The sequence below is a fragment of the Lagopus leucura genome, unplaced genomic scaffold, assembly GCF_019238085.1.
Source record: "Lagopus leucura isolate 7727_CA_CO unplaced genomic scaffold, USGS_WTPT01 Super-Scaffold_1, whole genome shotgun sequence".
NCBI lineage: Eukaryota > Metazoa > Chordata > Aves > Galliformes > Phasianidae > Lagopus > Lagopus leucura.
The window spans coordinates 8,113,390-8,128,632 of NW_024962250.1; the positions used below are offsets into that span (position 1 = coordinate 8,113,390).

The 15,243-nt window shown below is 44.9% G+C and overlaps 1 protein-coding gene across 10 annotated transcripts in view; it reads left to right on the top strand.

Annotated features, from left to right (window-relative positions):
* Window positions 1–4,633, top strand: part of MGA (MAX dimerization protein MGA) — a 57,525-nt gene extending 52,892 nt beyond the window's left edge. For 9 of the 10 annotated variants that reach the window (XM_042865629.1, XM_042865544.1, XM_042865876.1 and 6 more), the window contains one exon: window positions 162–4,633. In XM_042865629.1, coding sequence (XP_042721563.1) covers window positions 162–1,453 — 1,292 coding nt within the window. In that variant the 3' untranslated portion in view covers window positions 1,454–4,633. The remainder of the gene's footprint in view (window positions 1–161) is intronic. The other variant, XM_042866104.1, reaches the window with a different exon arrangement.
* Window positions 4,634–15,243: the final 10,610 nt, after the last annotated feature.

The window sequence follows — 15,243 nt, forward strand, 5'->3', positions numbered from 1 at the left end:
TACACTATTAAGATTTTGGCTCTTTGCTTAACCAAAACTGTGCAAGTTGCTTAAATTGTGAATTGCAGCTTATTCGAGAAAGTAAGCAAATGAAATATAAATAGGAATTATCTTGCCGTTAGTGTGGATCAGGATGGATTGTGCTTTGTTTGGTTTTGCAGAAAGTGAAGATTCATTCATGATGCCAAAGATTGTTAATGTAACATCCCTGGCTGCTGAAGAAGGCCTGAGTCTAAACCTGAACAGAAGCAAAAATTCTAACACGACAGCTGCGAGTACTCAGGCTTCTGAGAAATCTTTGGTGTCGCCTCTTGAAAGTAGGAAGAGCGACAGCATCCTTTTAGAAGAGAAAAGCAAACCGTGTCCTGGAGACAGTGACGGAGAGGGAAGAAGTAGCACAGGTTCTGTGAAAGGTTTCTTTGAAAACAAAGATGGTTTTCCACAGCTCCAGAATGTATCGTGTGCAAAGGAACCTCCAGAGTCTTTTGGCAAAAAGCTCTGCGTTGGTGAGCTTGTAGGAAGCCAAGCCAGGAAGAAGGATGGTGATCACGGAGGGGAAAGGTTGAAAACGAAAGAGCTGCCATTTCGCAAGCTGCAGATCAAAGATTCGAGGATAGAAATGGAACTGAGGAAAGTAGCTTCTGCAATGGAGGAAGCAGAACTGGATGCAGGTGAGTTACTGAGCAGCATTGAGGAGAGTGATGACACTGATGAGACCCTCACTTCTCTGCTCAATGAGATTGCTTTTCTCAATCAGCAACTGAATGATGACGCTTCAGGTATGTCAGAGCTGCCCAGCGCTCTAGGCTCAGATTTCTCCCATGGAGACGCAGAGGCCCGCCGCGGAACAGCCGGTGATCTCACCACTGCAGATGGTTCTTCCTTCCAGTTCGGCCATCTGGGAGGCGCTTTTAAAGACCTTTCTGAGGTTCCAGAGGGCGGTGGCTCTTTAAGCCCTCTCTTGTTGCACCTGGAAGATGATGACCTTACTGAGGGGGACAAGAATTCTGGGGAGCCTTCATCTGAAGCAGATGTTCTGAAAATAGTAATCGGTGCTGAAATGAAGGATGCGCTTCCCAACCTGTCTGTAACCAGTGGCGGGAATGGCAAAACTGTAGCAAACTTGGCAGAGGCCACTGGTGTGACTCCACCGATTTTGCAGATGAAAACTAACCCGGAAGCTAGTAATGCTGACACTTTGTGGAGGCCCATGCCCAAGTTGGCACCGCTTGGCTTAAAAGTAGCAAGTCTGCCAGTGGATTCAGAAGGGCAGAGTGCTAAAGTGATGCCCTTGCTGGCACCTATAGTTGCAAAACTGGCACCCGCTGGGGTAAAAACTTCATCTGTAACCGCTCAAGAAGGACAGGATAACAAAACAATGCCTGCATTAGCTCCTGTGGGTACAAAATTTAGTAATTCTGGGACCCTACCTTCAAATTCAGTTGGCAAATAAGTGTGCGTATATTTTATCAGAGAGTGGAATGGAGATCTGGAGCAGTGCGAACCAATGGCTGTGTCTGGCAACCTCCCTTGTCTGCAACACTTTGTTTTCTGTATGGCATCAGCACTGTTCGTCTGAGGGCAGGCCCCAAACTGAGAAATGAGTGCTATGAAGCTAAAGCATGTTGACGTATTTTTACCTCACTGTTGTATTCTGGGAGTTCTCATTCCCCTTCACAAAATATGGAAGATGATCTGTAAACCGTTGCTGGGCACGTGGTATCCTTCCAAAATAGGATCTTCAAGGAAATAGTTTATAAAAGGACTGAGAAACTTAGGCTGTTGACAGAGATTTTTTTTTTCCCAGTAGACAGGCAGCTGTTTGTTGTTGAGTTAAAAATCAGGTGTATTTGGTTTTGTACCAGGCAAACTATCTATGCAGAAATGGAATTGTTCACATTTATTGTACCCAGTGTTTTGCAGAATACAATGCATGTGCAGAAATGAGATTGCAATTACTGTCAGATTTGTTACCTAGAACAGCAGAAGGGAAACTGCAGATTGTGTGGAGGGCTGAAGTGAAGCGTTTCTGTTCCTTGGTGCTAGTGCTCTGTCAGAGACTCTTTGTAGTAGCTTATGCACAGAACTCTTAGTACATGGGAAGGATATTTCCCACTGTAATAAGAACTAGAACAGTATGTAAACTCTTAAAAAAATAAAAATACAAAAAATTGAAAACCCACCACTTTCACCTCATGCCCCCATCCAAATAACTCTCTCTTTGATGGTTCGGGCATTCGTAAGGGAAGAGTTCAGAGAGTAGAGAAGAATTTGGGTACCTCTTTGCTCCATCTCTAAATACAATGCTGAAGTAGCTGGAGCATTTTCCTAGTTCTCTTCATTCCTCCTGCCATTCTTCAAGATGCATTTGGTTGCTAGATGTGTTAATAGGAAGTCTTTCTTCATGAAATACAGAACTGTATCTGGAACAGAACTGGTACAGAACTGTCAGGGCTGTTGGAGCCTAAAATAAATGAGTGAGGTGTATATTTGAATGTATATATGAAAATATGTATAGCTTTTCAACCTTACATTTCTTCATGAATTCAGGAAAGGTACTCAGAGGTTTCTCACTGCGTTTGCACAAGATGTGTATAGGAAAAAAAAAAGCCAACAAAAATGCTCATTACCAGGGAAATAGGGCAGTATTGAATCACAAGATGTATTTTTATTCTTCTCTGCCACTGCTTACTCAATAACCTGTAGGTGCTCTTTGCTGTCCCTCTGTAGGAGGTGAAGGGCCTGCAGACTGTAAAGATATTTATATTTTTGTACACGATTTTTGTTTTCATAGTTTTCTTGAAAAATGAAATTTTCAGCCTAGGAGAGATGATTTGTTAATGAGTGCATACACAGTCTTTTCCTATCAAGTTTGTAAACAGGAGTTACGGTGCGCTTGAGGGGCTTCTGAACTGCTCCTAGAAGGCAGAAAGCATGGCTGTGAGAACGATACAGAAGTTGGAAAATAGATGGTGCATTTTGCTTTACATTTAGGAACATTATCCCCTGCCTTACTGTTCTGGCAGCAGCAGCTGGGATTTTTCCCTCCCTCCCATATTCCCAGTCTTTGGTGAGGCACTACAGGAGGAATCTCATCTTCCCGCACTGAGGCTGTGCAGTGCTGAGTGATGTTCTTCCACAGTTGGAGAGCAGTGTTTGCTCTACATGCTGTGCAGCCGTATGGGGTAAGCTGCAGCTTCTGGATCTATGTCTGCTTGCGCCCCCTAGGGGATGGTATATCTTGGGTGTTTGCTGGTCTTTTTTATGATTTATCTATTATGCTGTGAAGGAGAGGAGCCCTTATAGCTAGGTGTGCAAGCAGGTTACTTCAGAGCCTGTATGAATAAGGTGTCTTCGCCTTGTCTCTCTAAGCGATGTGTTTTAAAGCAGTTACATGTATCTCATTGCTCATTGCTGTCTCATTTAAATGTTTGATACTAGTGTTATATTAATTCTTTGGAAGAGAGAATATATGCCAGCCTGAGAGTCATGCAGAGTCTTACAGTTCTCACTGGAATGCCTTAGAAAAGGGAATTAATTTGTGAATACACGTATTTTGCTTAATGTTAAGGATTTTAAACCTTGTTTTAAGTCAGTGGAAGTCTGGAGTAACTTTATCAGTTCAGTAGCATTACATCAGACATAAAATTATTTACCTGGGAATCTGGTTCTGAGCATTTCTAATAGGCTGAAGTTGTTTTTTTTTTTTAATAACCTATGGCAGTTTACTTTGCCAAGTGCTTTTATGCCCCCCTCCCATGCATGAAACAGCAACCAGAACAGCGGTGATTCCTCTCAAATCCCCAGTCACTGACTTCTTTCTGCCCCCTGCCCCTTCATGGTCCCACCTGGCTGATGTATAACTACAGAATTGTGTTGCTTAAGTGCTTTTAAAAAGGTTTGTGCGTTGCACGCTTCTTTCTGTAAGGCAGAGGAAGCAGCAGCATTAAAGCCATGCAAAGGTTATCTGAAATCAGTGTTCTGCTGTAGTAGATGTTTTGTTCACTATCAAGGTAACAGAAGGTGCTTGGAAAAAATGCTGGTTCCTGCATGTAGTACTTTAGGTAAGAACACACCCCAACTTTAGCTGCAAAAGGCAGTGATTGGTACAGTGCTGGGCAACAAAGCATGTTTGAAATGCTCTCTGTTCTTGCTTCTCCTTGTTTCACCATCTCTTGACTGCAGCTTAATAATTTGCTATGGATTTAAATGCTGCTCCCCCTCAGTTCCCCCCCACCCCCTTTTTTTTTTTCCCCTCATACTCCCATTTATTTGGAATATATCTTTTAAAAATGATGTATGCTGTCTTTTGAGGCAATAATGCAAGAATGTGACATGAAATGAAAAGGTTTTAGAGTCAGGAGAAGGAAACCCCTGCAAGGCGCACATTCTCACTAGACCAAGAGACCTGGAGATTTTGTTTTTTACACACCTGTAAATAGACTGGAATGTTTTTAAGAATATAATGAGATGTCAGATTTAGCTTTTTTCCTTTTATATATTAAAATATATCTTTCCCTCTTTTCTGCTTTTGAAAAATTGATATTTTTGTAGAAAACTAACAGTACAGGACTATGAAATAACTGTATGTGAGGGACAAAGTGTAAAACTAAAATAAACCAATCAAGCTGAACTAGAAAGTGACTCTGAAAGTTTGTTACATGGAGAGGGGGGTGGGGGGAAACGGTGATGGCACGTTGTGGTGACATGAGCTCTGTACCCAAGCCAGCAACACATGTGTACTCTGAAGCAGAGGAATTCCTGGTGATGCAAGCATTGCTGCTTGGTTCGGGTCATTGCACACACACACACAAATTGTTGAAGATTAAGTCTCTGTGCTCCCTTCATGCTCCCTCCCCAATCCTAAATTCAGATTAATCTTTGCTATCTTTGCTTTGCAGACACTGTACAGCATGGCTGTCTTTATGGAAACAAGTCTGAAGATGTGTCCCCAGGTGAAGTGTCAGAGGAGATACGTCTTAGAGGAAGTAGATACAATGCCTGCTACAAGGTGCTATCTGTCACTGCTGTCACCTCAATTTCATGATCTGTTAAATGGGAGATAACACACAAATCTCAGAGGAGAAAATGAATAAAAATGTGTTGTTGTAGTCAGGTAGCATATTTTTGACAGCTTCTGATGAAACCCTTCAGGGCTTCATCCCATGATCTTTATTTTAAGGGACAGGGTTATATTTTGGAATGGAAAGGAATGTAAATGTAATGTTTATCCCATTGGGTTTGCAACTGAAAGAACTTAGCAAGAAAGTTCCCTGATGACCAGGGCTGGGAGCTGTGGTACTTGAGTGCATTTAGGGCTCCTTGGCTGCGTCACCCTGATGGGACCAGCTCTGAGGAGGGGAACATAGAAAAGCTTGACAGTAACATCCCTAGGTGAGTTTTGACTTACCTCTGGTGAGCGGCAGGACTGAGGGTGCTGCACTGCTGGGCTTGTTCCTGCTGGCCCCATGTAGTTCCCCTGTCCAACACAGAGGGGTGCCCCTTGCTAGCATCACAGCTTGACATGTCTTGTGGGCTAAAGCCAGGCAATTAAATAGCAGCTAAAAAAAGATGCAACACAAACATAAGCAGTGTACCATTTTTAGAGGTTTCCCTTTTCCATTAACTCCTTACTCAACAGCTGGACTAAGAAACTGCTTTTCTTGAGCAGCTCCTGTGGTGAAATCCTTGCTGATCAGCTATGGCATGGTGTAAACCACAGGGCTGCTGTGTGGCTCTGCGGCTGTGACACCAGCACAGAGGTCTCAGTGAGCACTGAGGGTTTGGGCAAGGTCTGTGTGCAGCATGGCTCTGCCAAATTTGCGTTAGATGGAGCTCCTGGCTGATGTAAGGATGAAAAATACTTCACAGGCTGAGGTGCTAGAGGACATTGAAACAATTTGTGGGGTAGTGACGGTGTTCAGGAGGGGCAGGCAATGGTTGGGACTGGACTGGCTTGTTTCAGTTGGAGCTGTTTGACTGCTCTTGTTGGCAAATCAGCAGGGCTGTGACATCTCTATGGCTGTTCTAGGATGGTAGCAACCATAGAAAGAGGAGTCTGTGCTTGAGGAGATAGCGTGGCTACTGGGGCACCTGGCTCCTTGCAGGAACTCTTCTCAGCCCCAGAGGCCGGTGCTCCTCCTTGCTTTGAGACAAACCACTTAAAACCAGAACTGCATTCTTCCATGTAGCCCAGCTCACAGGTTGAGGGAGCCTTCATCTCATGTCCCAACGCTTACTTCACAAGAGCCAGAACTTCACCCTCTGTCCTCTGCCCTGTTGTGCTTGCCCTTGTCTGGCTGTTGGACCTCTTGTGTTGGGCTCACATCTGCAGCCATGGGTCTCTTTGTGGCATCCGTGGCAGGGATGATTTTAAGGATCATGGTGTTTCTGGCCCAATTGCTTTCCTACTGAAGGAAAAATGAAAGGCCAGTGACAAGGTGTCTGATTTTGATCAGTGTCAAGTCAAGCATGGAGCCATTAGCATAAATGTTAGAGCTGCACTCCCTCAGGAGCCGCTTGTTGCTGGGTGCGAATGAAGCTGGGCAGCACCCAGCGAGGAGGGCCCTGGGCATTACTTGTGAGGTACAGTTCCATCAGGAAGCTCTGTTGGTCCCTGCCCAGGCCTCAGGCACTGGCAGTGCTGGGCTTAGAAAAGAGCTGGCTGACACGATGCTTTGCTCCTGGGATGGGCTGGGCTCTGCTGTAAAACAAGGCTATGGAGTCAGGGTAAAACGTGATCCAGCAAACCTTTCACATCCCTTTGGGAGACATGTTAGATGAGTTCTGCCTTGTGAAAGCAGCAGGGCCAGCACATGTGGGCATGAGGTATGAGGTGGATGACATAGCAGATTGTTTTTTTCCTGCTCTAGTTAGCTTGAGACTTTCTTTAAATGATGTAGATCTGATGATAGCTTGTTACAACTTGTGCTCGGGTGACTGACAGTAAAAACGCGAAGGAAAAAGGAGGTCTTTGCAGAACTTTTGCAACAGGTGATGATTAGCTCCCATTCCTCAGCTGGCACTTTCACTTTTCGGTTATGATTACTCTTGGCTTTTAACATATGAGGCAAGCACTCTTTCAGCTCAGGACTGCTTTGTGGAGCTTTAAATTTGCTTCCTCAGCTTTTGGATGTCTGAAGCAATAAAATAAAAACAATCCCCTTCCTGCAGTCGCACCCCACGGAAGTTTAGGGGTTATCTGCTTGCACTGTGAGTCTTGGTCTCCATGAAGAATTTCCAGTAAGCAGCTCCCATCAGGAGAGCCGAACTGGTGGCAGCCACAGTGGGAATTGTTTACTACCATGCTCCAGCGCAGACAAGGCCTCATTGTCTGACTTTGACAGGGAAAACATCCACTTTTGCAAACTTTGCTGAGCAAGGGAGAAAATAATTATATTGCAGATCAGCTTACAAGGGGCACATTCATGTTTGGAAGAAAACTTGATTTTCATAGGGCGGGGAAGAGAGGCACCGCTGCCAAAGGGAAAAGCCAGCCGGCAGCGTCAGTGACCTACAAAGACGGCCTTGAGCCAGCAGCTGCTCCTGGTCAGGGGGATCCCAGGAACCTGGAGCTGGGTCTCTGGCCCTGGCTGGCACGGGGTTTGCCATGAGCAGTGCAGGCAGCACAGCCTGACAGGGGAAGCATTAGTGCAGCCACATCGTGTTCGGGGCCCAGTGTTGGCGACATTTTGCCTCATGTGTTTTCACTTAGGAGGATGACATGGTGAGTAAGGAATAGGTTTTGCAGCACAAGGCTGGCTGTGATCAGCTGTGTGCTGTTGGCTTTGGTTGTTGTATGGCTGCCTTCCCCCATGCAGGGTGTACCAGCTGGAGCCATTTTGGTTGTCTGCTCAGAGGGTGGATGCAATTATCTTCTTTTCACAAGTTTGCATGTAATTTCCTTCCCTTAATCTTAAATTAAATAAATAAACAACACAAGCAGAAATGAGCTGTGTAACAAGCTGATAACACATTAATTTTTTTCATCAGATTGAAAGCCAAGCTCAAATGAGTCTAGTTCTATTAATCTCATTGGGTTTTGTGAACATCTCTCTCAAGACTCTCTCTTTGTAGGAAGCTGTAACCGCCAGCATAAGCCCAGTTTGTTGTCATGGCAATTTCATTAGCTGCCTTATCGCTGTGTCAAATCGTAGGCACTTGTGGGCTGAAGGGAAAACTCAAGTGAGAAGCGACCTCTGGAGATGTGCAGCTCAGCCTCCTGCTCAGACCCAGGGCAACCATCAGACCAAGCTAGGTTGTTCAATGCTTTCTCCAGCCATGACCTGAAAACCCCAAGATTTTGGGGGGCTGCAGCTTTGCCAGGCTGCTGCCGCTGCCTTCCTGCCTTCCCAACACCTGTCACACTAGCAGTAGCCTCGTGAGTTTGTTGCATCTTTGACATAATGTCTGTCATTATGTCAATCCCCACCTTGATTCTATCTGTACTATTTTTGGTTTCTTTCTCTCTCTGCTGGGTTGTTGCACCTCATTGCTCATAAACATATACTGGTTCCAGCCACACAGCTGCCCTGAGCTCTCTTGTATCTGCTGTCTCATGATGCCTGAAGACCATGAACTTGAGATCTGGGTCTATTTCTCTATTCCCATCTCTTTCAGTCACTTATCTTGCCAGATGACTAATTGGCCACATTTTCTTCTGTCTGGCATTTGAGCCACACTGCACTGCTTTTAGGAAAGCATCCCTCATCAGAGCACTGTTGCATGTCAGCATGGAAATGAGCACATCCATACATGCTGGTTAGATGCGCACTTGAATTCTCTCCAGACAGTCTTACTCATGCAAATAGTGCTGCTGACCCCTTCCTATTTGATGTCACCTCTGTAAAGTGTTCTGCCCTAAAGAAAGGGAGGGGACAGTGCATGTGTGTGAGTGTCCTTGTCCTGAGAGCGGGGGAGGCACTCCTTTGCCAACTGCCTCTGACAGGATTGCTTCGTGACTTTTGTGTTTCACTCCTCTTCTACTTGACTTGTATTACTATACCATGGCCTGAGGGAAACTGCCATCCAAGGTTTGTGGTGTTCTACTGAATTATCGTTGCTATGGGTAGTGGGAAGGTCAAATTTCATTCTGCATGGTGAATTCTGCAAGCTCAGGTATGTTATTCGGGAAATCAGGCTGAGGGCCTGAGAGGCTGCGTCAAGGAGCCTGAGGTTGAATGGAATGAGATTTTAAGAGGAGCTTACTGTAAGTTGTTGCCTTGGCTTCCCAAGAAAATGCAGCTGGAATTGAATACCTAACCTAGGCTTATTGGGAAGCCCTGGCTTCAGGGCCAGGTGCCACAGCTCTCTTTGTGCCCACCTCTGCCTGCACACTGCTTCCTGGATGCAGTCTCTGCAACAGTTCTTTGCCTGATGCCCAGCAGGGTTCTTGTGGTGAGGCTCTTGGGGAGTCTGCCATAAAGAGGCTGCCACAGGCTTCTACTGAATAGGGCTGGGCTGGGTACAGGCAGTGGGTCTGAAAAACTGCAAATGCAGTCCTGTTCAGATAACAAATGCAACCAGGACCTGCTCTCACTGTGGTGCCACAGCTGGCCTAGTAGGAATGCGTACTCTTTTGTTTTTAAGGAAGAGAAATGCAAAAAGTAGAGCCAGTAGAAGTGGCATTCATAAGATGACACCCTGTAGGAAGGACAGATGGGGAAACTGAGGCAAAAAAGCAGTGCTTGAAACTCAGCACTGTGCTGTGCAGTTCAACAATGTGAGAGAAGCGAGTTGCATGCTCTGTTGTTTGAGCATAGATGTTGGCAAATCAAAACTTAGCAGGGGGGACAGGGTTGTGATAGAGGAAATTCAGAGCATCACCAACGAGTGAAGCGTGGCTGCAGGAAACAAAATGCACAGCTGGGGAAAGCTAATACAAACAGGTGGATTTTACAGCTTGCAATATAAACCTTTATTTATTTTCTTTTCTTTTGCTTCCTTGCTGTTTTGCTATAGCTCCTTGATTTTGCTTATGGTAGGTAACAATAAAAAGTATCTGTGAGAGTTGTATGGCATGTTTAAGCCAAAAGCTCTGTTGAGCCGTTGTCTTCCCAAAGCTAAACCCAATGCTGGCTAAGTACTTCTCTGCCATCTTGCTGACCATCAGCAAGAGAAAGACTAGCTCCAATCAGAGCACACTCTCCTTTGAGTTTGCAGAAGGTATTTGCACTACATTATTCTCCTTAATTACTGTTCTCTCGAAATGTAAAGCATGGGATGAATTAGAATGAAACAAAGAGGCTTTTTTAGGTCAGTTACCGAAGTGCGAGCTAATTGTGAGCAGAGCAGTACAAGATGGGCAGACAGGCTCAGAGGCAAACATTCACCAGTGACCTACATACCGGCAGCAGGCACTGGGGAGCATGCAGGTTGGCACCAGAAGAGTTTGCACACTTCCTTCCTTCTGGGTCCCTATGGCAGAGGCCGCTTTAGAGCTGGCCCCCAAGATAAGAACTTCTGGGAAGCTGCTGGCAGGGAACATATTCCCATGTGGTGTTCAGGACTTCTTCCCTGAGCCCCAGGGTAGAGCTGGAAAATGGCAGCATCCCTTTTTTTCACATGCAGAACAGCCCAAGAGCGAAAACAACATAGTTTGTATGCTCTGCTTATCCTGCCAGAGGGAGAACAAATAAAGGATGACTATGTCCTGACCTGTGTTTGGACACATGCAGAAAAACCTATCTCATGATCCTTCCGTGCTTGCAACTGTCAGAAGCTCTGTCTCACCAATCTGACCCAACATATCCTAACCTAGCCCAACCTTTTTCTGGGAAGTGGGCCCTTCTGTGACGTTACAGCAGAATGGCAGTGGCTCAGTTAGGCCTTCTGAGTGCTTTTAAATTTGTGGAGTGTGGTTGTTCTGGCCTACCTTCCCCAAACCCTCCAGCGCCCCACTGCCAGCAGGCTGAGGTGTGGAGCTATACATGCCTCTGTGGAGAAACACTGGAGGGCCCCAAGCTGGGAAGGGTGTACAGTGACTGCTCTAGGGGAAGCTTTTATCATTCCCCTGGAGTTCAATGGTAATCATAGAATCATAGAATCACAAGGTTGGAAACGACCTATAAGATCATCCAGTCCAACCGTCTCCTCATCACCATTGCCACCACTAGTACTAAACCACATCACGCAGCACATCATCCAGACGCCTCTTGAACACTGCCAGGGACGGCGACTCCACCACCTCCCTGGGCAGCCATTCCAGTGCCTGACCACTCTCTGAGAGAAGAAGTTCTTCCTTATGTCCAACCTAAACCTCCTCTGATACAACTTGCGGCCATTGCCCCGTGTCCTGCTCATTGCCTAGGAGAAGAGGCCAAATCCCTCTTCACCACAACCTCCCTTCAGGAGGTTGTACAGTGCAATGAGGTCTCCCCTGAGCCTCCTCTTCTCCGGACTGAACAATCCCAGCTCCCTCAGCCGCTCCTCATAAGACTTGTGCTCCAGACCCCTCACCAGTTTCGTTGCCCTTCTCTGGACACGCTCCAGGACCTCAGCATCTTTCCTGTAGTGAGGAGCCGAAAACTGAACACAGTACTTGAGGTGTGGCCTCACCAGTGCTGAGTAGAGGGGGATGATGGTAAGTTCATCCTGTGCTTCACATTTCTAGAGACCAGTAATTAAGGTGAACAATGGAACAGAGATAACTCCTAGGAAAGGGAACAAGGACTTGGCATCTCTTATTTAAGCACCAGTTTGGACAAATGTGGTTTACCCATAACGTGGTTTTCAGCTCTGGATGCCCCTTGCAAGTACAGACCTCTATCCAATGTCTGACCACTGCATGTGTCCCAGTCCAGTGAGAGACAGCCTTCTTCTATCCACACATGGCTGCTTTTGTCCCCATTCCTCCAATCTTCCACCACCTGTCCCACACTGTATTTTGCTATCACACTTAGTAACTCTCAGGGAGCTCCAAAGTTGGCTGCATACTAGATGTATGTATGCCTCAGGCACCAGGGTGACTCAGTGCAGGCAGATGCACAGCCTGGGCTTGAGATCTCAAGACACACATACGTGCTTTGCTAATTATATTCAAAGAATTTTAAAATGAGGACATGGATTTTGTTGATTCTTTGAAATACAGGAGTAAGACATAAGTGGATTTATTTGCCTGAGTTGAATTTTAAATGGATTTGTAATTTTTCCTTCAGGTTAGGGTACATTCATCTAATTTAGAAAATAAATATTGGTGTAACTGTGCTTAGGATTTGCAAATACACCTCTGCATCTTTTATCTTACTACAGTAACTACCCATCCTCAGTGTCACAAGCCTTTTATTAGCAGCATCTTCCTACCCTCACTTGGGCTTCCTATACTGCACATTTTGTTCTTACTTCTCTAGGTTTCTACCAATCACACATGTATGTTTTTATTTCCTTAAAACAAAGCCGAGATCTGCGATAGAAGCATATTCTGTCTGCAATCATTATTAATTGCAGATGTCTACATGACTTTTCTATAGCAACATGTAAAGAAAAGATCCTGCTGATTGGAAACTAAACATTTAAAGCCAGGTACCAGGAGCCTGATAAAAAGACCCAAGTTTGGGTTGGAAACAGCTTCCAGAAAGTCCTTTTGCTTATCCTTGTAGACAATAAAGGCGAGAAAGGAACAAAGATCACTTGGGTAGAACAAGTCAACAGAAACAACTAACTGTGGGGGTTCATTCCTGAAATGCTGTACGTGGAGCTTAGGAGACCTTTGGATGTCTTGTGAAGGATCCTTAGTGCATTTTGCCAGGGCAAACTCATAGTTTGAGGAAAAGGTTAATAATTAAATGATTATTAAGCTTTCAGTCATTCTCCTACTTGGAGCAAAATCATATGTAAAATATCTTCTATACAGCAAAAACAACATTTTTCTCCTTTGTTCCTTACCTTCCTATGTTTTTATATACCTACTTTGATTCTGGAGTAGACTAAAGCTGATCACCTTTCCTCTTCTGCTCTCCCTCCCCACCCAAGTGCCTGTTGTTCTAACAAGTCAACAGGTTGAAAGAGACGTCATGATCCAGCAGAATCAACATCCTGCACGGCTAAATTGATGGCCAAGAGCCCAACTGGAAAGCAGCGCCTTGGTCCCTTGGAAGAGTAGACAGCTCCTACAGATGACTGAGTGCTCTTTGTCCCCAAAGTTTCCAAATTGGTGGGAAAAATGTGTTCTCTGCTTTTCCTTTGGCTTTTGCTAAACCAGCTTGAAAGCTGCTCAGGAAAGTGGCAGTGGAGCAAAATGTCTGCACGCAATTTTTGCAGACATGCATGCGCAAGCTCAACCTATACCCTGAGCTGTCTGGAAGCTGTGACTCTGCACTGGTGTGGTGCCAGCCCTCGACTAGCACACCTGGTCTCCAAACTGGCCTCAGTTTCTCTCACCAGCTGCCACGGCTTTCAGTCAGGAGCTCACTCTATTAACAGAAGCATCTGCCGGTGTCTGCAAAATATAAATCCTGTCACACCTGGGTTGTGACTGCAGCATGGTACCGATGCAGTGGGGTCACCGAGGCATGGAACCGCTCACTAACCTTGTTATACCATGCTTGTGCAGCTCTCTGCAGGTCCACTGAGGGAACCACACACATCCTCACCACCTTCCGTTCCCTGTCAGCCCATAGGTCAGGGGAGAACTTGGTCTGTGAGGGGAACAAGTCCAATGAAACATTTTAACATCACACTAAGGGGTGCTCTGCTGCTTCGTGCCTTCTTTCACATGCCTTTTTACCGAGACATTTTTTAAGTAGGAAAATCATTCTGATTAAAGCCACTTTGAAACTGTTCCTTTTGCTTTGAGCCATACAGGAGGCTTATGGGATTATTTGCAAGATGTTATTTCCTAGCAAAGCGCAGAGGATTTCTGCAACAGAGGAAAATGTTTTCAGATATTTAATTACCTAATGCTTAAAAATGGGGCATTTCATTTACGAGGCATCTGCTCTCATTATCTGTGGCACCTCCCACAAGACTACTTTAAGAGCACATCACTGAAGAGTAAACGCCAAACACAAATGATATCATTTATTTATGATAGATTGGTTTTTCTGGAAGGGAAGAACTCACGACCTCAGAGTGAAGCTGAAAATCCTGCTGCCTCCAAATACCATTCCTTGATCTCAGTCAGGGTGCTGCCCGCTGGAGTGGGCCCTACACAAACAACAGACAAAAAAAAATGGGAGTTTTCTTCTCTTCAAGTTATTTGGTATTTACTGGAGGACAGGGTGACAGGGAGAACAGCAGCCACACAGGCCAGCATTACACTCCAGTTTCAGCCAAGCTCGTGTCAGTGTAAGGGTTTTACACTAATCCTTCACAAATCTGACATTAGAATTATAAAGCCAGGCCCTTCAAGTGGTGAAACAGGTGTGCAGTAGGACTGCAATGCCCAGAGGAAGCTGGTGATTCTTGCTTGTTTTTCCTTGGTATTAATAGGATCAAATTTAAAAATAGAAAGTGTTTATACTAATAAAACCCTACAAAAAGTTTTTTTAAAGTTGTTGGTAAGATCCTTCTCTTCAGGATGAACTGAAAAAAACTAAGTGACATTTCATCCTATTTCATATAATTACAAAGAGAGTAAGCATTACTTGGAAAATTAGAACCATCGGATCCCTGTTCCAGTCCCTTTCCCATGACTTTGGAAGTGTGGTGATGTTTCAGAGGCAGTTAGTCTCACAGTCACAAGGAATTGTAATCACACATCATATTACACTGCACTCAGCATCAAGCACCTGAACAACACTGGCTGCAGTTAAACAGCATCTCCCAGGCAGACATCTCCGCCATCCCTTGTGTGAGAGTTAGACTGTGTTTTTTGCAGCAGAAGCTTCTAATATTAAAGTATAAGCCCTTACTAAACGTATAACCTTCTTATAAAATGGGTTGCTTCTCACAATAAATTGCTGAGGCGGATACCAGCACAAGGTAGAGCAAATATTTTGCTTAAAAGCAGAAACTGAAGCGTTCTGACTAATTCAAGATAAGGCAAATCTGCAGGGTAGGCCTAGCACAGAACAGAACAATCGTGATAACCTTAATCCCTAGAAAAAAATGCAATAATCTTATGAAATATTCCCTCCTACCTCCATAAAGAAATATAAGATATACTTAAAAACAACAGGTTGGTAACAGGCCTAATAGGGAAATATTCCTTAGTAACTGCATCAAGATTGCAAGCCTGGGATGCTCAGCCAATGAGTAATGAGGAGAGATGATAACTGTGTTGAGAGAAAGGATATATAAGGGTGT